This window comes from Acinonyx jubatus, chromosome B3, assembly GCF_027475565.1.
Source record: "Acinonyx jubatus isolate Ajub_Pintada_27869175 chromosome B3, VMU_Ajub_asm_v1.0, whole genome shotgun sequence".
Taxonomy (NCBI): domain Eukaryota; kingdom Metazoa; phylum Chordata; class Mammalia; order Carnivora; family Felidae; genus Acinonyx; species Acinonyx jubatus.
The window spans coordinates 28,462,651-28,484,056 of NC_069386.1; the positions used below are offsets into that span (position 1 = coordinate 28,462,651).

The following is a 21,406-nucleotide window of genomic DNA, read 5'->3' on the forward strand; positions in this document are numbered from 1 at the left end:
ATGCCTGGCCAGTGGATTGAGCAGGTGCTGCAGGACCATGGGGTCTGGCTAGGCCGAGAGCTGCCCCCTTGGTATGAACAGAGGGGCACATGAACAAAGTGGTGGGATCAGGGGTGAGAGGCTCCCTTTATCAAGTCAGCCAGTAAAGCCTAAGTCGGTATCTCTATGTGTCAGGTATCTCTATGTGAGAGGTATCTCTATGTGAGATACCGAAGTCAGTATCTCTATGTGAGAGGGGAAAAGCTCCTGGGGCCTTGTGGGCACTGGGTTTAATGCCAGCTGGTAGCCCAGCGTGGGACTGAAATATGTGGTAAACCAGATCCCAGGACATTGCTCTGCCTTTACACAGGGGTGCATGACACTTCTTTCAAGCAGTTTCCAGACTGTCACACTGATACCCTGGCCTGCATTTCAGTGCTGTTGACTTGGGCCTGCTGCAGGCGGGGTCTCCCAGGGTGACTGGCAAGGCTGGGCTTTATCTTGTGAGCAGTGGTGGGTCATTGAGGGACTGGAGAGTTGCATGTGGAAATCCGGTTCTTCTCAAGAGAGCAGAAGGCTAGTCTAAGTCAGGTGGCTGGTCACTGCCCCTCTCCACCCATGTGCTCTACCACCACTGCCACAGGTCCACATTAGCTCACGCAGAGCCCCAGTGGGGCATTTCAGTGGGCAGCAGGCATGGGGAGAATGGCAGGGGAGAAAAGGCAAAGAGCCTGTTGGGAAGATGCATGCACACACAGACACAGACACACACATACAGATCAGTGGGTGCTGCTTCCCTGGTGGCAAAGGGGCCTCTGGGTCTCAGAGCACAGCAGAACCTTGAAGGACAGGATGAAGTGGGAAAGGAACCTCATGAGTGAAGGTATGGAAGTACAGAATATTTTGAGACCTGATCAGGAAACCCAGGGAGTTAAGAGTCCCAAGGTCCTCTTCTGGGCCAGCTGGAAGCCCTATATGATGGCCCTCGATACCCTGCAAAAATCAGGGGAGGGTTGGGCCTCAGGCCTTCAGTCCAGAACCCTGAGTCTGGGTGTGGGGCTGGGCAGCAGGCGTTCCAAGCACAAAGCGTTCTCTTTCCAGGCCTCGACTCCTGCAGTCCACGGAATTGGCAGGCAAGCCTGGGCCTGAAGCTGTGAATGTGGGGGCAGATCTTGACACTGCCCCTCCTGGGAGTGTCCCAAGCGGCTCGCTGAGACCGCTGCCCTGGAGGTGCCTCAGTACCCCCTAAACAGTGCCTGCTTCCCAGCCTGCTGCCTTTTTAGGGTCTTGCCCTCTCCAGCTCCCTGGCCTCCACTCACCATGATTCCCTCCCACAAACACACGGGCCAAGGCCAGATGTCTCCTTGCTACAAACCTCAGAAAATGTGTCATGTGTCTGTGACTGCCAACAAAAATGTTTAATCAGTTGTTGCGGTTCTTCCATCTATCCCTCCGCTTTGGTTTTATTGCCTTTGCAGAATTTATTACCCAGCGTGAATTTGGCATTCCCTTCCTGTCACTGCCGGAGACAAGCCACCTGAAACAGACAAGCCCCTGTGCAAAGGAATCTCAGTCTCAAACCCCCCACTCACTCCCATTCACACATCCAGAGGGGGATGGGCCTGGGGCTTCCCACAGGCCCAGCTGGAGGAGAATGACTGTGCCCCTGACCTTGGACCTTGTCGAAGAGAGGGTTGGGTGGAGCTGTAACAAGGTAGTAAGAGAAGAGTAACAGGTGGAGCAACAGAGGGCTAGCAGTAGAGTAACAGGAGAGATCTGTCTCCCCAGCACACCCTGACAAGCATGAACACAGGGGCTGGGACAGTGATCTTGTGATGAGGCAGCCCAGCTCATGAGCCTGGGCTCTCACATGTCATGGAGAGCCCAGAAGAACCAAGCATCAGAAGGGGCTAGAATAGCCTCATAGATGTCCCCCTAGCCTGTTCCTCAGAGGGTTTGGAGTTGTGTGACCGGAGCACCTCCGGTGAGAAAGGCCAGGGCAGCCAATTTCCCTGAGTAGTGCACCACGCCAGTGTATTTGCCCCCTGAAAATGCCAGTTGTACCCTTTTAAAAAATCACACGGACAAGGGGAGTAGCCTGGGGTCACACAGCCAATTCTAGCCCAAACTGGGCCCAGGCTTCTGGGCTCCTAATCTGGTCTGTCACCGCTGCATATTTTTGTGGTCCTGGTGCCAGCAGGTTGTGAGGGGACAGAGAATCTTGGAGAAGGGCTCCCAGGGCCAGGAGCTGAGAAAGAAGAAGTCCAACCCTACAGTGCATCTGACCCCAGACCCAGTGCTACTGGCTCATCCTCCTCTAGTGTGATGTCTATATCACTCCTTCAAGGCTGAGTGGGAAATACTTCCTCCGGAAATACCCAGAGATATGTCTCTGGGCCACAGGTGGGGGGGGTCTCTCCAGGACTCCAAGACTGGTTAGACTTAATGCGTGGGTGTTAATTCACAGACAAATTCTACAAAGGTTTGACCCAAAGGGCTCCTGATGCCGTGGTACCTTTTGACTTGTTCGGAGCAATATTCCACTCCTTGTCTCCACTGAGCTTTAGGACAACCCAGAATGTGGGTGTGACATTTTACAAGTTGGGAAACTGAGGCCTGGGAAGGCGTGGAAAGCTGCCCAGGGTCTGCAGGAGTGACAGGCTGGACCAGAAGGTGGGTGTGTAAGTGCTCCATGTCGTCCTTTGCCCATCTCTGTGCTCTGAGGGCTCCTTCAGGGAAGATGGGTTACTCCGTTCTGTGCAGGCCCCAGAGGACAGATCTAGACTCAAAGAAGGGAAGCATGAAGCTGCTTTGGGCTTAGTTTGAGGACATCTGTTCAAACAGGCTGTGCTATTTTCCAGTGAGACAGATGCTTCTCAAAGTGGTAAGAGCGAGTCTCCCTCAGTCGAGCAGTCTGTGCGGGGTCCCAAGGTGACCAAGGTGAAAGCAGGTGCCCTCGAACTTTTCCTGGGCCCTGATATTCCAGATGGCTCTGAAGCACCCAAGAACGAGCAGAGCCTTTGGGATCCAGATGGAGAATTGTACAAATGGTGTTTGCAAAAACACAGGCTGCCCCACCCTTGGCTGACACCAGGACCGGCCAGCCACGTGCAGCCAGGGGGTCCAGCTGCTTCTCTTCCTGACTGTATAAGGATTTAGGGCCTGGCCAGACTGGCCACCCTGCAGCAGAGCTCCAGTGCAGGCCACGAGGTGTTGGCCCTGTCCCCTAATGCTGGGTGTGGGGGGATCTGGAGAAGCCCAGCTCTTTTCCTGGAAGAAGAAAAAGCTGACCCATGGCTGGCCCTCTAGATATGAGCCTCAAAGCAGTGGTGGTAACAGCTGCTTCTTCCTCCTCCTCCTATTATTATTATTATTTTATTGAGGTAAAGTTTACATAATATGGGGCTCAAACCCACGAACTGTGAGATCATGACCTGAGCTGAAATCAGGAGTTGGATGCTTAAATGACTGAGCTACCCAGGTGCTTGCACATAACATAACTCCTTAAACTCTACCCTCTAGTGCATTCAGTGCATAACCAGTGTTGTACATGACCTCTTTCTAGTTCCCAAGCATTTTCCTCAACTCTCAAGGAGGCCCCAAACCCATCACGCAGTCACTCCCCATTCCACCTTTACCCAACCCTTGCCGACCACTGATCTGCTTTCTGTGTCTGTGAACTTAACTATTCAGGATATTTCATATTAATGGAATCACAAAATACATGGTCTTTTATATCAACATGTTTTCAAGTTTACTCACATTGTAACATGGGTTAGTGTTTCACTCCCGTTACGTCTGAATACTATTCCTTTGGATGGATAGACCACGTTTTATGTTTCTGCCCATCAGTTGATCAAGGCTTCTTAGGGCCACCTCCTCTCCCAAGGCAGCCTCTCAGTCTTGAGGGAGTGTGGCCTGCCCTGTTACCTGTGCCATGTGCCAAGAGAAGGCCAGTGCCAACTGAACTGAACCAAGGCCGCCTCTTAGCAAATCAGCAGTCACCCCAAGATTCTGGATTCATGAGGGGGTCCCCCTCCTACCCGCTGCTTCCAAGCAGGAGTGAGCCTCAGTAACCACACAGAAGGCAAGAGGGTGGTAGAATGCTTTATGCTGAGAGATGAGGATGCCATTGCGTACCTTCAGAGCCCCATGAGAACTCAACAGAAGGGAGCCTGTTTGGCCACTGACTTGCTATATGTCCTTGGGCAAGTCACTGCCTCTCTCCATGTCTTGGCTTCCCCCATCTTTGACCTGAAGGTATTGGAGCTGTCCTAGAGGCTGCCTTCCTGACCCCACCTGAGGTGGAGCCACTGCTTGCCCTTAGGGGAGAGTTTAATTTCGGTCTCCCTTTCCAACTTCCAGAGAGGTGGAAGGAAATAAGGGTCCCAGACCTGCCTCACCCCCAGCCGAGGGAGTCCCTGCCCATCCTGCCACTTCTGACTTCCCTTTCCCCATCTGTAACGTGAACAGCAGCTGCCCCGCCACCTCACAGGAAAAGCCTGATAGGTTTATGAACATGCCTTAAACAGACTGAAGAGAAAGAAGTGGGTAAGAGCCCAGAGCAGTGGACTTCTAGAGGGACCAGACTTGATTTAGAAGGTTCGATCCTGCCATCCCCAGCCTGTGCCTCCTGCCTCTGTTGGGCTGGCGCTAGAGCAAGTCTGCAGTGACTTGTTGCTGCTTATTCAGCACTGCCAGGAGCCCTTTGTCCTCACACCCCAGCCAGGCCCCACCTGGTACTGTGCAGAGATTAAAAAAAAAAAAAAAACAATGCCACTATGCAGGGTCATGTGGACGTGAAAGGGGGTAACTCACATTATAGATCTGTTTGTGTGTTGTGACACTTTCCTGGAAGATGGCAGCCAAATGTCTCATTTGTAAAGTGAGTGTATCATAACCATTTTCCAGTAGATAGAGGTGCCATAGGGTCAGGAACCTCCCCATTTGCATGGAGGTACCACATTGCTAGTGGTGGCCCTGTCAAATTCCATGTACTTATTTTGGAAATGCCTGTGATTTCTGCCTGGAAGGACTGTCCCACTTGCTACTGCTTCTCTGACACCTTCCCTTCCTTCAAGGCTCAGCCCAGGTCCCCCTCCTTCACCTCTTTCAGGCATCCTGTCCTCACCAGCCCATGTAGACCTCCCCTACTCTGAGCTGAACCCATTGTTATTTCACTCCCTTGGGCTCAGGTTTTGCCTCCCCTTCTGCTGTGAGCAGTAGGACAGGAGCCTTAGTATATTCTTCTGTCTCCCCTGATCACCTGGTATGGGATTGGGCATCTAACACTCATCATTGAAGGAGTGAATAAACATTTGAGAAATTATTCTTCAAAATCTCATTTCCATTTTTTCATTTGCCATGACCTTGGCAGTGATCTTAGGGAGCGTGAAAGTCGGATACAGAGATGAATTTTTTAGACAAGTTGGAATGTACTACTTTAGATAGTGTCAAGCTCACTGTCATTGGAAGTTTGCAGGCTCAGGCTAGATGACCCACTCATTGGGCTACTGGATAAGGGATGAAAACAACAGAAAGGGGTTGGGCCATGCGACATAACATTTAAGGTTCTCCCTCCAGCTCTGAGATTCTAGGAATAATTTCAGGTCCAGAATGTTCCGCTTACCTCACATCCTTTGTTTGTTTGTGTTGAGAGAAAGAGAGACTGAGGGAGTGGGGCAGAAAGAAAATCCCAAACAGGCTGCACACTGTCAACACAGAGCCCAACTTGGGACTCCCATGAACCGCGAGATCACAACCTGAGCCAAAATCAAGAGTCCTATGCTTAACTGACTGACCCACCCAGGCGCACTTTACCACCACATTCTTAGCAACAACTGATCTGGGCAAGTGGGGAGAACTGGGATGATACTTCTAACTCCTGGAGGAGGTACCTAGTAGGAAAGAAGCCTGTCCTCACTGGCCCTTGGCCTCAGAAGCAGACTGGGACCTCATTCTGGGCCATCAGGGTAACATTCAAAAAGAGCTGGGAGGCCACCAGACAAGAGAATCCATAGGTTGGGTCCCTGGTGACTTCTCATGCTTCATCTACATTAGAGTAAGCACTGAGGCTCTATCCAATCACAAAATAATCTTTTTTTTTTTTTATGAAATAATCTTCATGTTTACAAGGATAATTCCGGCTATTGTAGAAAATTAAGAAAATATAAACAAGCCAAAATAAGAAAATAAAAATCACCCACATTCTCATCACCCACAGACAACCACTGTTAATTCGGTCTATGTCCAGTGAAACTTTTTCAATGGTCCAGTCAAGTTGACACGTAAAATTAACCATCATCCCTCCTAATACAGAGGCACTTGACAAATGGAAGCTCTTATTTATTTATTCATTTAGCCAACATTTCTAAGTGACTCTGTGATGCACTGTAGGTGGTGCTGGGTTGTAAGTTGGCTGTAGTTGGCTAAGAAGCAAATGTGTGTATTGAGAGAGCCAGGAAAGGAGCTTAAGTTCAAGCTTAAGGCAGTGATGGAAGACCTTAGAGGGGAAGGAATCTGTCTGCAGATGTGTGAGCTTCCAGGTGGGTGAGATAGAAGCACCTCAGATGGCAGTCATAGAATGCGGAAGGGCAAGAGCCGTGAGCTGACACCACGTGTCTGGTTGTTGACTATGGCAGTGGAGGTGGCAAGACGTCCTGAGAACCCAGGCAAGTCCAGGTCACAAAGGCCCCTCAGTGCCTTGCTCAGGAGTTGGGGTCTTAATCCAAGGGCTGTGGGGAGACCCGGGAGGCCTCCAGGCAGAAGAGGGACATGATGGGGCATGATGAAATTGGCTTTTTAGAGAAATCACCCTGAGAGCTGGGTTTGGAGGAAGGAGGAAGACTGGAATTTGGAGACCATGTAGGAGGCATGGCTCAGCTGTGCGGGGTTAAAGGTTTGAACCAGAAAGTGCAAGTAGAGATGGAGGAAGGGACAAACTGGAGATGAATTAAAGAGCTGTATTTTGTGGGACTTGGGAATGTTCATCACTGGTGGCCAGGGGTTGGGAGGGAGTGTGGCAGTGGAGAAGACAAGACAGAGAGGGGATAGTGATGGGGTTTGCCAAGTCAGAACTGCAGCAGTAGGAGGCCTAAGCCGGACACATGGACTTAGAGAGCTTCAGGATATTGGTGGGAGTTGCAGCCAAGGGTACGATCGTCCAGGGATGTGGGGAGGAAAAAGAGAGGAAACTGGAGCCCTGGGAAATAATCTTGGTATGGAGGGAGGAAAAGAAATCTGCAAAGGTAACCTGAGAAGATATAGGCAGGGCAGTGGGAGGAGAACGCAGAGCATGCGGCTCCCTGGAGAGGAAAGAGGAGTCCTTGAAGAGCAGGGATGTGCTCAGTGCCGCACACGCTGCCAGACTAAGATCAATTGCAGGACATTATCCATGAGATCTGACAACAAATAGTCATCAGTAACCAAGGTGTGAGTGGTTCCACTGCTGTGGTGGGCTCATGTCAGATTGTGGTGGGTTAAGTGGAGACACCTCTTCAAAACCTGGGAGAAGAGAGAGAGAGGAGAGTGGCTTAAGGGAGACATGGGGTCAGTGAGGGATTTTTTAGAATGGAGGAAACTAAAAAGGTTTCTAGGCTAAGTGGAAGTTCTGGAACTCAACTTTGCACATCTGTGTGTTTCAGTCTGCCTCTCACCCCAGGGTGGGCACAGAGAGCACACAGTCAGTGTTCAAGAGACTGACATTTGGTCATGTGGTCCACCACCCCATTCTCTACCCTACAGGTCTTGTACCCATTCTTTTAAGGTAGCTGGGAACCTCCTGTCAAAATGAACCTAGCACCAGGGACCTGTGAACCCATGTCCCCCAGAGGTATTGGCTATTGCATGTGGAGGGGGCTCACATTTCGATCCCTAGGCAAGAGGCCACCCTCCTGGGGAGGGGGCTATGTCTGGCTCATTGTAATCTGTCTCCATGGGTTTTGACTGTGTGCGGATGGAGGAGTGAAGCTGGTCCCTCTGCTCCTGTTTTGTCGATGCCTAAGCCTAGGAGACACTGTTGTGCTGCCCCACTATCACCCCTCAACCTGCACTTGTTACCCAAAAACCTTTCTTCTGCACACCAATTCAGGAGTGCTTTCAGCCCCTCCCACATTTCTTAATTTTTCCTCATAACTGGAATGTGGATTCCACGTTTTCCTCTTGCTGCTCTAGTTTAACTCTGGGTCTGGGGGTTACTTGGAGGAGGGAGCCAGCAGCTCTCTTTGCAGGGAAAATTTGCCCAAGAGTAGATCTGTTCCTTGAGGAAGTGCTTGGGGCCAGCCCTCTGCACCTAGTACACACTGTGGGTATTCCTTAGGCCAGCCTGCACCTCCCAACCCTGGCCAGCTGCAGGGTTACAGGGACACAGGCTCAGGGCCAGGCATGCACTGCCTCGTTCTCCCCTGCTGGTAGGCCTGGTTTCAGAATGGCTTTGCAGAGAGCGAGGGTGCCAGCCCCCGCTCAGCTCACCAGGCTGTGAACCAGGATCTCCCTCTGCCTGGACAATGAGTACCTTTGAAAAATTCACATAGAGGCATCTTACAGACCAGCAGATGCTTCTGCCTGTATCCCCCAAGGTTCCCAAACCCTAGGAGCTCATCAGACCCTATCCCAGGGAGAGAAGCTCAGTCCCCTAAAACATGAGGCTTGGGCCTCAGCAGGAAGGGCAGGAGGCCTTGCTGCCACCTGACTAACACAGGGCCTGGATTAGATGCAAGGTTCTCACTCTGCTCTCCTGCTACCTGAAGCCTGAATCCCTTCTCTGGGGAGAGAAGAGAAGTATCCTTCCAGAAAACAGGGCTTTCTGAGGGAAAAGATGAAGGTACTTGTGGTAGAAGGAAGAGGGACTTGAGGACCCTGTTTATCTGTTTCTCCCTGAGCCTGTTTCTGCATCTGTAAGATGGCACGAGAGCTGGGCTTATAGTAATACTCAAATGATACTATCCATGAAGTTTTGCTAAGACTTTGGCCTATTTCACGTGTCAGAGCATCCTTGTCTCCTGAAGGCAAGGTTGGAACAAAGGAGGCTGAAAACCCTGAGTCCCAGGTGGGAAAGAGGCAGGTGGAGCTGAGGATTTGGGTTCCCTTGGACCCTTCCTCAAAGCCCTTTGCAACTTTGGGGGGCAGGATTGCAGGACCAAGGGTCCTAGGGGTGGGAGTGGGTGATAAAATAGTCCCACCTCATTGCCCTGCACTTGTCTTTCCCCGTGGAGCTTCGGGGAGGCAGGCAGCATGGGGTGCTCGTCGCCCTTTGTTCCAGCCGATGTCACATGGTCAGTAAGGGCTGGTCAGAAACAGAAAGAGGATCAGACTTTTGACTCCTCATATAATGCTCTTTCTCCTTCTTGCATCAGGGCATGTAGCCTCCCTGTTTTCACTCGGGAAATTGTCACTTTATACATCCCTGTGGTTCTGGTGGGCGCCCTGGGGGAAGTTTGTTAAAAACGCATGTTCCTGGGCCCTGCACCCAGAGATTCTGATATCTGGATCTCCATGAGACCCCAGGAATCTGCACTGTAGACAAATCCCCAGATGCTGCTGAAGCAGTGTATCCTTGCCTGTACGTTGAGAAACATAGCCACAGCTGGATTGGTCAGCCCTTGGCAGGGCAGTGTGGCCAGGTCCCTGTCTCCATGGATGAGGGATCTCGGCAAAAGATGCTGCAGGGGAAAGCCACCAGGTGGGGTGTTTCAGAGCTGCGTTCTCATTCTGGCTTTGACTCTGATTTGGAGCAGCTGTCTCCAGGCCACCATTTCCCCATCTATGCCAGGAGGCTGGACCAGGAGGTGTTTCCACGGCTGCCTTTGGCTGTTCTGTTTCCATGGGCTGGGTTAGGAAGGAAAGGCTTCCCCAGAGGAGGGTGAGCTGAGCCAGGCCTCAGAGGATAGATCCCATGTGGATGAGCCAGCCTGGAGGGAGGCAGGTAGCCAGTGCTCCAGCTGTTCTACTTGTTTATACATCACTACTTCAGTCATCCACCCATTAAACTTCCATCCCTTCCTGGAGCACAGGGCTCCATGTGTGATGCCTGTTCATCCCCTCATGGGGGGGTCTGGCTGAGTCTCATGCCTGGCCAGCTCCCTCTTCCTCCCCCAACCCCATATCCCCTGGGCTGCTGCCTTGTTTATAGAGAAGTGAGATGATTCCTTTTATATGAGGTTCCCAGAACAGTGAGGCTCAGAGACAGAAAGGAGAATGGTGGTTGACAGGGGCAGGGGGGAGGGGGAGAGGGTAGTTAGTATTTAATGTAAATGATGAAAAACTTCTGGAGATGGATGGTGGTGATGGTTGTGTGACAATGTGAATGTACTTAATCCCACAGTACACTTTTAGAAATAGTTAAAATGGTAAAATTCATGTTCTTGTGTATTTTACCACAATCTTGAAACAGAAAAAAGAAGGAGGAGAAGCAGCAGCCGGAGAAGTCCTATTTGGACCAGGCCTTGTTCCCCCCTGTCCTGGCCTGGACTTTGTGCCTTGGAAACCTTACAGTTGGGAATTTGGAGTAGATGTGGCTGGTGTAACATTTCAGAGGAGACACACACCAAATTTCAATGTCAGCACAAGTTAGAATGAACAGCAACAACAATAACAACAAAACCCAGGCCCATGTGTGGTGTTCTTACGCCACTTGAGTGTAACATGCAGAGTCAACTTCTGAGTCCAAATGTCAGCTCACCGTGCAATGCCTGAGGGACCCCAGGCAGCTTCCTTAACCTCTCTGAGCTTCAGCTTCCCTTTCTGCAAAGTGAGAATCACATGTAAGGAGGGCTGGCCCACGGCCTGGCACGTATTGGTATGAGTACATGGCAAAGGTTAGTTTCATAAAGAATTGGAAGATTCATATCCTATAACCCATCTCTCTGGCAGAAAGGAAACTGAGGCCCAGAGAGGGGATTTGACTTGCCCAAGGCTACACAACCAGCCTGTTACTGAGCTGTAACTTCAGGATATCTTGGACCTCAACCCAGATTTCTCTCCACTCACTTAGAGCTGTCTTGCGGTGAAGCAGGGGTCCTCCAACCTGGAGATAAGGAAGCCATGTAGGAACGGACATCAGGCTGCTGTATGACCCTCTCTGTTCTCAGAGATGCCACCTGTGTCCCACCTACTCATGCCCTCATGGAAGTCAGGATAGTCTTTTCTAAGGAAGAGGGGAATTTTATCAGCTAAGCCTTTTCATGGCATAAATGTGGGTGAAGATCCATGGGCGTTCTGCAGCTTTGTTGAGTCCAGATGGCTGGCCTTGTACTGCAGCGTGTGGGAGAAGGGACACCACCTGGTGTGAATTACTGTGAACTAGTCATCTTGGTTTAAGGAAGGGCCTACAGACAAATGTACCAGTATTATGAGACCAGCTTTTAAATATTCTCTTTGTAGAAAGATGTACTGCTGGTGAGGAAGCCTCTCCTGAAGGCACGGCATTGGAGTGAATTACTGAGGGTTTTAAGGAATTAGTCATTCATGCATGCATTTGTTCATTCACTCAAACTGTATAATCATTCAGTGTCTACTCTATGTCAGGGATTTGGGGTAATGGAGAGAAATCAGTGTCTCTTGAGCCTTGATCGGGGGATCAGGGAGGTAATCACCACAAGGTATGATGAAGTGTAGTGGAGAGTTATTGGTGTTCAAGTTCTACAGGAATGCCAAGGAAAGAGGCACTGAGCCTGGGGAATGTGGAGGAACTTCACAGAGGTGACACTCGAGCAGATGCCAGAAGGACAGGAAGGCCCTTTCCAGGCAGAGAAGGGAAATGGCCCTGATGGTTAGCACATAGGCCGAGCTGCTCTAACAAGACAACAGAAAATACAATGGGGCTTCAACAACGCAGGGTTCATTTCTCTCTCACAGAAGGACAAGTGGAGTGAACAGTGAAAGCAGACATGGTGGAGTGGGGCTAGTGGGGACCCAGGATGCTTCATCTTGCCCTGCCCTCCCTACCTGAAGATGGCTCACCACCATACCTACACACCCACATTCTAGTCTTTGGGAAGAGGGAAAGAGGAGAAGGAACCTAGTGCCTACAGGGCTGGGAAGTATCGTCTTTGGCTACGTAACCATGCTAATTATCCAATTATTCTCTAAGAGAGAAGAGGGCCACTTGGGTGGCTCAGTCAGTTGAGTGTCCAGCTCTTGATTTTGGCTCAGGTCATGATCCCAGGGTCATGGGATGGAGCCCACGTCAGGCTTTGCACTGGGCATGGAGCTTGCATGAGATTCTCACTCTCTCCCCCCTCATCCTCCCCCTCCCTGCACTTGTGCATGCTCTCTCTCTCTCTCTCTCTCTCTCTCTCTCTCTCTAAAATAAAAGGAGAAGAGATTAAAGGGAAGAGGAGTGAACCGTCAGTCTGCCACATGCAAAGACAAGGCGAAAGAGGAAAGAGCTTGCGTGTTTGTAGATTTGTGGCATGACCGGAGTGCAGGAGATGACTCTGGCGAGGGAGACAGGTTTGAGTGTTGTTTCAAAGGATCCAGGTATATTCTGCACTGCAGGGTGTTGAGCAGGGGCAGGTGGTGGGGAGGGGTTGCACAGATGGTGATGGTGATGCAGACTGGAGCTGAGGCACTCGACCTGTGGTGGAGAGGGCATGTGATCTGAGAAACACTCAGCAGAGAGTGAAGACGGTTCCCATTACTGAATAAGGAGGCAGCGGCCCACCCTGATTCTGAGCTCCAGAATCTTCTCTGCTAGGGGGAGGGGCAGGGGCTGGAGAGCAGTAAACATAACCTCTTCTTTCATTTCCTCTCCTCAGACTGTTCTGCGGATTATAGTACTTGGGATCTGGGATTACATCGAAAACAAAATAGAGGTAAAGGCCAGTGTCCACCCCTACCCCCTACCTACGCTTAGCCATCCTGGGAGCTGGGAAATGCCACTGTCCCACCCACCTCAGGGTGGGAGCATCAAAAAGGCCCTGTCCTCCCCCACTGGATGCAGGAGTCCCTGCAGCTGTGCTGTTGAGGGTCGGAAGGCGGGCAGACTGAGAAGGTTCCTGGCAAAGGGACAGTCTAAAACTTCTCTAAATTCTGCAAAATTTGAAAAGTTATTCTTGAATCATTTGGAAAAGCTGTGAAAGGTGTTTTCAAACAAGTAAGTCCACTCTAAAATGGCCTGGTGGTCGGAGAGCTGGGCAGGAAACCATACAGGCACCTCCCAGCCTGTGACTCTGTAGAGCATCCAGCTGCTCTGCATCATGTAGGGGGTGGGGTGCAGTGGGTGGAGATGAGGTGCCAAGGAAGCCTGGCTGCTGCTGGGGGGTTTGTGCACTTAGGACAAGGCAAGGTGGTTAGTGTCTGATGCCCAACTGCTTCCTCACCCCCAACCCCACCCAACATCCACATTTTAGCCTCTTTGGGCCTAATGCTGGGAGCAAACATAGAGGCCTGGCCCATGGAAGTCACAGATCAAGGCCAAGCTGGAACAGGCAGATAGAAGGTCAGGGCCCAAGGCTGTATCACCCGTGCTGGGCTCCCTCCTCTCCTAGCCCTGCCTCCCTGCACGGTAAGAGACTCAACGCCAGATAGAAATGAGATACAGGCTCTGGGCTCCTGTTACCCCAGGGGAAGGGTCCTGCGTTCAGCCCCCACTGCCAGTGAGGGATTCAGCAAGGCTGGAACAGGAACTCTAGGACGTGGAATGCAGGCCCCATCCCAAGGGACAAGATGCTGGAAGCAACCCAAGGCCATCTGAACAAAAGCTGGGGAAGGGCTGAGGTCTCTAAGATGAAAGAGTGCTCAGGGGCACGTCTGTGAGTGGGAGGTCCCTAAAGACTGAGGACTTTCAGGAGAGGCAGCCACGGATAAGGGTGACCTTCTGATGTGGAAACAGACCTCCTGGAGAAACTGGCCAGCACCAGATGCTTTGCCTGTTTCTGGGACATTCAGGAAGGTGGCCCAGGGCACTGAAATCCAATTCCTCTCACAGGTGTTTGACGGGGCTGTGATCATCCTGTCCTTGGCCCCGATGGTGGCGTCCACCGTGGCCAATGGGCCCAGGAGCCCCTGGGACGCCATCAGCCTCATTATCATGCTCCGGATCTGGCGGGTGAAGAGGGTCATTGATGGTGAGTGGTCCAAATGGGTCGGCAGAGCTTGCAGGGTGGTAGGTAGCTGCTATAGAACATGGAGCTATCAACTAAGGAGAGAGACCATGTGATATGGGGTGGGAGGGAGGGATGACCCCGCCAGCCTCAGGGATTGGAGGATGGAAACTATTGGCAACGGAGAGACCAAGCCTGTCACTGCTCACTTGATGTCATGTGTTCAGGAACCACGCATACTGGCCAGATGTCACGTGCAAACACTTGAGCATTCGTTACCACATAACTATTTATGGTATGTCTGGATGGCCAGCCCTTCACGTGAGTGCTCACAGCAGGGCCTGCCATTCTGGGAGCAGTGGCTTTGTACATCCTGAGCGCTCCAACGCACAACTACCCTGGCTCCCTGCTGCCTGCAGACTCGCCACTGGCTTTGTCCAGGTTACTGGTCAAGGTGTTGCTCCCCGCAGGGTCCATCTCACCTGTGTGTCCAGCAGGGGGGTGCCCCTCCCAAGCCTGTCGAGCTGCAAACAACTAGAGAAGGTTTCTATGGGAGCTGCTGGCTTGGTTTGGGTTTTGGCTGGTGCTTCACCCAGTTTTAGTAGCACATGCTCCCATCTGGGTGTCCATCCCAGTGAGTGTCTGATCCATTCCACTTTATCATTGCCTTTGCTACCATCAGCGGCAAGGCCACCCTTCCTCCTGAGCCACCTCATCTAGAGGGCTGTGCCCTGACCCGGGTGGTTCATGTATTTCCAGAAAGAGTGTGACCCCCCAGAGGAGGGATGCTTGGTTGAAGAGGAGACCGGAAGCCTTGTCCCTGAAGTACAGGACAGGGTACTGGGATGGGATGGGTGGTCTGGGGAGGGGGAAGAGGGTGGAACCAACTCTGGGTTCCAGAGGATGGTCCTTGGACCTCTGGGGACATGACAGGGAAGCCCACTCTCCTCAGGCAGACTAGGCACAGAGCCACCCACAGATGGGCTGGTCTGCCTCTAGGAGGTGGGCTTCTGCTAGAGTGCAGGCAGCTTCAGGCCAGGTGGTCACATGGAGGGGCAAGGCATGACCAGATGAGGAGTCCTAAGCTTTTAAGTTTTTTTTTAAGTAGCAAACCCCTTTCTTCTGCAAAATCTCATGCAGCTACCCAGTGTGAAAAATGGATTAAAAGTGGGGCTGCTCTGGATGACTCGGAGCAGGGCGCCAGAGCCCACCTCCGTGCCCCCTCTCTTCTCCCTGGGGGCATCTCTGAGGATCTTCTGGCCCTTTGGAGCACTTTTAAATCACTGGGATAGACTGCTAAGACTATAGACTGTATAGTATATAGACTCTAAAGTTATTCCAGCCCTGAATTTTGGTTGCAAATGACAGAAATTGTGGCTGTGAGAGTACCCCGACAACCTTTGTCAGGGACTAGGGAGCCTGAGGCAGAAAGGACAGCCTCATTCTGGGGTCTCATCCCTTGGCAGGGCACCCTTTCCCTGTCCCCACCCCATATCATACCCAGTTAGCAGTGTGAGGTATGATGTCTTGTCAGGGATCTCTTAATCCAGAATCTTTATCAAACTGAAAGGCCCAAGTGGGAAGGCTTTGAGAGATCATCTAGTCCATTCCTGTCATTTGATAACTGGGGAAACTGAGACCAAGAGGGAGAATTGTCACACAGCAGGGCAGGCGATGAGCCAGAAGTGGAAAGTAGGATTGTTGGCACCCACCAGTGTTCTTCCTACATTCACTCACCCCCATCTGCTCAGGGCCCTGCTCTTGGCTCCATTTATGAGAACATCCTCTCCCTTCAGGGAAGGAACAGTGCCTTCTGGCTCTTCTCTGCCAGCTGTGGACAGCTGGATACCCTCACACTGATGGATCTTGACAGCCCTGTGATACTCTTCCCAGCTGTCCCCTCCCCTTTTCCTGATACAAATCAGGCATTGCTGTGCCACTGGGAGCTGCAGGATAGGCATGTGCTGTGTGCATGTGTGGGCGTTAATTTGTTTCTCTTGCCCTGGGTGTGAACTGGCTTCAGCAGAGATCTGAGGAGGCAGAAGCCGCTTGGTCCAGCCTCTGGAACCTAGAGGTAGGTCTGCAGGACATGTGGGCTGCCCTCAAGTTTAGAAGCAAGCAAGAGTTATGCTTTCTCTTCTGCATGATCCCTGCAGCAGCCAGAGAACATCTGGAGGGTGAGACACTGTGGGTGGAAAAGGGACTTGAAGAGTGGAGATGTGGAGATTGTAGAATACAGTGGCAATAGAGGCATGTGACTGGGGTTTCTGTTGAGTCAGGAAGAGCTTAGTTCTGTGAGATATGAGAGTGTGAAGGCCAGAGCATAAGGGTTGGGTCAGGAGTTGACTTCCACAGAGCCCAGAGAACTGCCCAAGGGAGGGGCCTATGGGGCTACCACTGGGACCCTCCAATCCAGAGTCTAGTCTCTCTGCTCTGGGTCTCAGTGTGTGCATCAGTGATTGATATGATTGTCTATGAGTAACAGACCCAGAATAACAGGGACTTAAACAAAACAGAAGCTTATTTCTGTCACATGAGAGTCTGCAGGTAGGCAGTCTGGGGCTGATGTGGCACTCTCTGTAGTCAAGATTCCATGCTCCTCCCATTTTGTTGCTCTGCTGCATATAGTCTACTTTACAAAGTCACCCATGGCCCAAGATGGCTGCTCCAGTGCCAGCCATCATATCCTCATTTCAGCAGCTAGGAAGAAGGAAGAGACGAAGATAAAGAGGCGAAAGGAAAGTTCCAGATGCCTTTTCTTTTTAGACATCGTTATTAAGATATAGGTCACACGCCGTAAAACACCCATTTGAAGTGCACAATTCAATGGCTTTTAGTATATTCATAGATTCGTGCAAATATCACCAAAATCTAAGCTTAGAGCATTTTTGCCACTTCAGAAAGAAAGCCCATACCCACCAATAGTCACTCCACATTAGCCTCTCAGCCCTGGGCAGGCACTAGTCCACTTCCTGTCTCTATAGATTTGCATCTTCTGGACATTTCATAGAAACGGAACCATATGATATGTGGTCTGCTGTGTCTGACTTCTTTCACCTTGCAAAAACGTCTTCAAGGTTCATCCATGTGTAGCATATGTATCAGAACTTCATTCCTTTTTATTGTTGAATAGTGCTCCTTTGTATGGATGGAGCACGTTTTCTGTATCCATCAACTGATGGGCATTAAGTTTGTTTCCACTTTGGGCTGCTGTGGACATTCATGTACAAGTTTTTGTGTGGACATATGTTTTCATTTCTCCTAGGTACCCAAGAATTGAATCGCTGGGCCATGTAGTCACTGTGTTTAACCATCTAAGAAACTCCTAAAGAGTTTTTCCAAAGTGGCAGTGAGTGAGGGTTCCAATATTTCCACTTCCTCATCAATACCAGCTCCTGGAAGCTGCTGCATCACACCTCTTTCATCCCATTGTCCATAATGTGGTCTCATGGCTGCCCATAACTGCCTAGGAGACTAGAAAACATAGTCCTTGCTCTAGGCAGCTGTGCACACAGCCAAAAGTAAGGGTGTTATCACTAGGGAAAAGAAGAAAAACAGATATCTCAGTCACCACTGGTTAGGATTCTGGCCCTTTTCTACTGCCTGGATGCTATTGGGTACCTAGACATTCCCCCCAAGCCCTACACCCCTGGCCCCTCTAGGAACTGCTCCTGGACTGAACCTGCTGCTGACTGAATGCTGGGACCGGCCCCTTCCCAGCCTGAGCCCTGCTACTGCCAAGTTCTTCACAGAGCTGTCTCTCTTCCAGCTTACGTCCTGCCTGTGAAGGTGGAGATGGAGATGGTCATCCAGCAATACGAGAAGGCCAAGGTCATCCAAGACGAGCAGCTGGAGAGACTGACGCAGATCTGTCAGGAGCAAGGGGTAACGCCCTACCACTTCCAGTCTGTCCAGGGCTGAGGGCCCTGCTGGTGCCTAAAGCTGCAGGAAGCCAGAGCAGCTGGGCCCCCAAGGACACAAAGGGAGCCTGAGGCCCCGAGAGTGGGAAACAAGTCTCTAAGGTCACTCCTGCTCAGCGCAGCCAGGCCTGGGTGCTTTTGTTTTGGTACCACAGTGACCAGTCAGCTCTCCAACCTGAGCCAGCTGAGTCACCAACTCAGTTCATCAGAGTCTTCTCAGCTCAGTGGTCTCTAGAGCAGGGGACAACTTCTGTCTGCAGAGGTTGCGGGCACCAGTGTGGGCCAGTCACCACTCAGGACCCCCCCCCCCCACCGCAGACACCCCAAAGAGGTGTTAGCAGTTCTCTGTCTTCTAGGAGCTGCGGGGAAGAGAAAAAGGTGACAGGCCCTGGGAGGCCGTGCTCGGCAGAGCCAGGGGGGCTGGGCAGCTGGGCCAGGGAGAGGGCTTGTCTAGCTGGGTCCTGCAACAAGGCTCCAGAGCTCTGTAGAAACACAGCCTCCAGTGAAGAAATGTTCTAGTACCCAGTGCGCAGGGTAGGAATGCCAGAGAGGGGACTAGCTAGCAAGGTGGTGGAAGGTGTGTGAGAGGATGGACTGTCATTCCGGCCTACGCCTTGGCTGCTGGGGAGAGGACACTCCACTGCCCCTTGCCCTGTGAGCCACATAAGCTATGCCCCCGCCCTTAGTGCCCAGGGCCAATCCAGGCATAGAATGCCCCAGCTGTTTGCCCCACGTGGGGCTGAGCACTTCTGGCTTGCGGTGTGGTGAGGATGCACACCCCTTGGTTCCCTCCCCCTGCCCCATAGCCGAGCACCCAGGCACTCTCAATGAGGGTCTGAGGGCCGCACACAGCTGTCATTCTTGTCAACCTCATGCCTCATTCATCTCGCACGTGAACACCCTGATGGAGTCAGGTGGAGTCACCTGTCATTCTGACAAGCCCCATGCCATCCCGTCTCTTAGCTTTGGTTGTGCTGTGCCCCTCTCCTGAATCCTTACCCCTTGCAAGCTCTGCCTATCGAACTTGTGCACAGCCTGCAAGTCTTTGCTTTTCCACAAAACATGGCACTCCCCCTTCACCACAGCCACTGCTCCTTTACCCGCCAGCCCTTGCTGTTGGCCTCCAGAGAGCATGGGGCACTTGCTGCCATGGGCTGTCATTATTTGCACCCGGGACTGCTTCTCCCACTGAGTGGACTGCTCCACAAGGGCAGGCCTCGCCTGACTCATGTTTTCACTCAGCCCAGCGCCCCGCACATTGTGGGTTTCCTGGCCCCTCAACCCCAACCTCTCATAGCTGGAGGAAGAGCTGGCGGGGGGGGGGGGGGTGGAATGGGAAATCTGTGGAATGTCACCACAAATGGATCCCTAGAAATGTCCCACAGGAACCGGCACACAGAGTCTTCAAAATCATCTCCTTGGAATGTCTGTCAGGGAACCAAATCTTTTTATCTACTTTGGGAACACAAAATGCTTATGGGTGATGAGGGGACATCAGGGGACATAGCCCTCAGGAGCACATTATCCAAGGGATCCTGGGTGTAGGGCGGTCTATCCAGAGCTATGGACGGGAAGACCAATATCCTAGCCCCTAAGTAGTTGGAGTCAGCTTCATTTTCTCGCCCATACATCTGGTCAGCCAGCACCATCCCAACCTGTGCCGGGCACTAGGAGCACTGTCGTGGAGAGATTTGGCCCCTACCTTCATGCGGCTCTGGGTGACTCAAGGAGTGTGGCAGGCCCATAAACAGTGGCAATCTGGTGCATGCATGCTTCAGCAGGGACGTGCCTGGGGGCTCTGCATGCCACGGGGACAGGAGAGTGGTGGGTTTCCAGGGGAGCTGACATCGGGCAGGGTCTCTTGGAGACGGATGTCTGGCAGAGGGGACAGATGAGGCACTAGAGTGGCTGTTGTACCAGGGGCGCTTAAGGCCATTCAGAATATGAGCAGCGGGAGAAAGTAGGAGGATCTGGAGGCAGGCTTGGGAAGGGCCTGCCTGGCTGATCAGGGAGCTTGGGCTCCAGCCTATAGGGAAGGGTGAGGCCTGGAGTGTTAGAAGCAGGAGTAGGAGATCTGATCAGGTTGGAGTTGCTGATGGATCTCTCTGGCTGCTGTTGGAGGCAGGATGGGCGAGGGCAGGAATGGAGACAGGATGCCTGGGTAGAGAGGCCTAGGTTTGGGACAGACAGAGGTATAGAGGAAGAGGGGAGAGGACAGATCTGGGTGACATCCAGGACCTGGCTAGAGCTTAGTCAGGCAGCTCTCAGTCTACTGTCTAATCGGAAAATGGACACTCTGCCTCAGTGGCCACATGATAGACGCCCACAGGGTGCCACATCTGCCTTTCATAAATTCACACACAGCCTCCCAGCCCGGCAGAGAACAAGCTGACCCTACAGCAGCCTCACATCAACACCACATGGGCCACGAAGCTGAGAGAAAACCCTAATGGCAACCCCACCCCCAGCGGTTTCCAGCAGGACTCCTGTCCTGAGCCCCCAGAGACCCCGTGTTCCTGCTCTCCTGGTTTAAGTCACCCCCCACATGTGCCCTCCTTCCTAGGGGGCTTGGCCAGAGGGAGACTCCCTTGGATTCTGCACAGGAAAGAGCCAATAAATAAAGACAGATTCCCTCTAGGTAGTGACATCTGGAAAAGAGATGAACAGAAAGAAACAAACCGTTTTAATTTAAAAAACACCTGAAGCCTGTAATCTTAGTTGAGACAGCAGAAAGAGGCAGCTGGACTGGAATCCCAGCAGGATTCACAGGGAGGCCACAGGGAGGGCCACAGGGAGGGCGGGAGGGGGCCCGGTGAGAGCAGAGGAACCATGGATGCTGCTCTCCACTCCACAGGCAGGGCCAGTGGACACCTACCTCATTTCCACCTGTGTTTTGGGACTAGGTTTGAGACTTGACTGGGCTACAAATACCCTTAAAAAATGAAGGTGCTCATGGCGTTATCAGGGCAGCCAACCACTCTGAGAGGATAGCGCCTGGAATGGTTAGGAGAGACTTCAGCAACAGACCTGAGTGCAAAGCCAGCTTGGCCACTTCCTGGCCTTGTAGCTTTGGTCACTGGTGGGACCTGTGTGGGCCTTGGTTTTCCTAGTCTGAAAAAGAGCAATAGTAAAACTCCTTGAAGGATGGTTCTGACATTATGTCACCTAAAACCCGGCACATGATGAATGGCAACTAATGCCAGCCCAGCCCCTCCCTGACATACACCCATTTATTTTACAGTTAAGAAAATTGAGGAGTGGTGACTTTCCCAAGAGTTCACAGTTGATTGAGGGCTTTTAGAGCCAGGAATAGACTCAGTTGTCCTAATGGAATACTGTTCTTTCCCAGCCCACCTTGCTTAGAGTCTTTCTACATTATTTTTCTATTCATATGGCTTCTTGGTGCTCAGTTGAAGGCATTGGCCAGATCATGCACCAGAGTATCTTTAAACCACAGCCTGAGCG

At 51.8% G+C, this 21,406-nt stretch overlaps 1 protein-coding gene across 1 annotated transcript in view; it reads left to right on the plus strand.

The window, feature by feature from the left end:
• The window catches only part of TMEM266 (transmembrane protein 266), a 73,789-nt gene that overhangs the window by 26,163 nt on the left and 26,220 nt on the right, over nucleotides 1-21,406 (plus strand). Inside the window, exons 5-7 of the mRNA XM_027067837.2 lie at nucleotides 12,735-12,791; nucleotides 13,907-14,045; nucleotides 17,791-17,906. Of these exons, the coding sequence (XP_026923638.1) occupies nucleotides 12,735-12,791; nucleotides 13,907-14,045; nucleotides 17,791-17,906 (312 nt within the window). The remainder of the gene's footprint in view (nucleotides 1-12,734; nucleotides 12,792-13,906; nucleotides 14,046-17,790; nucleotides 17,907-21,406) is intronic.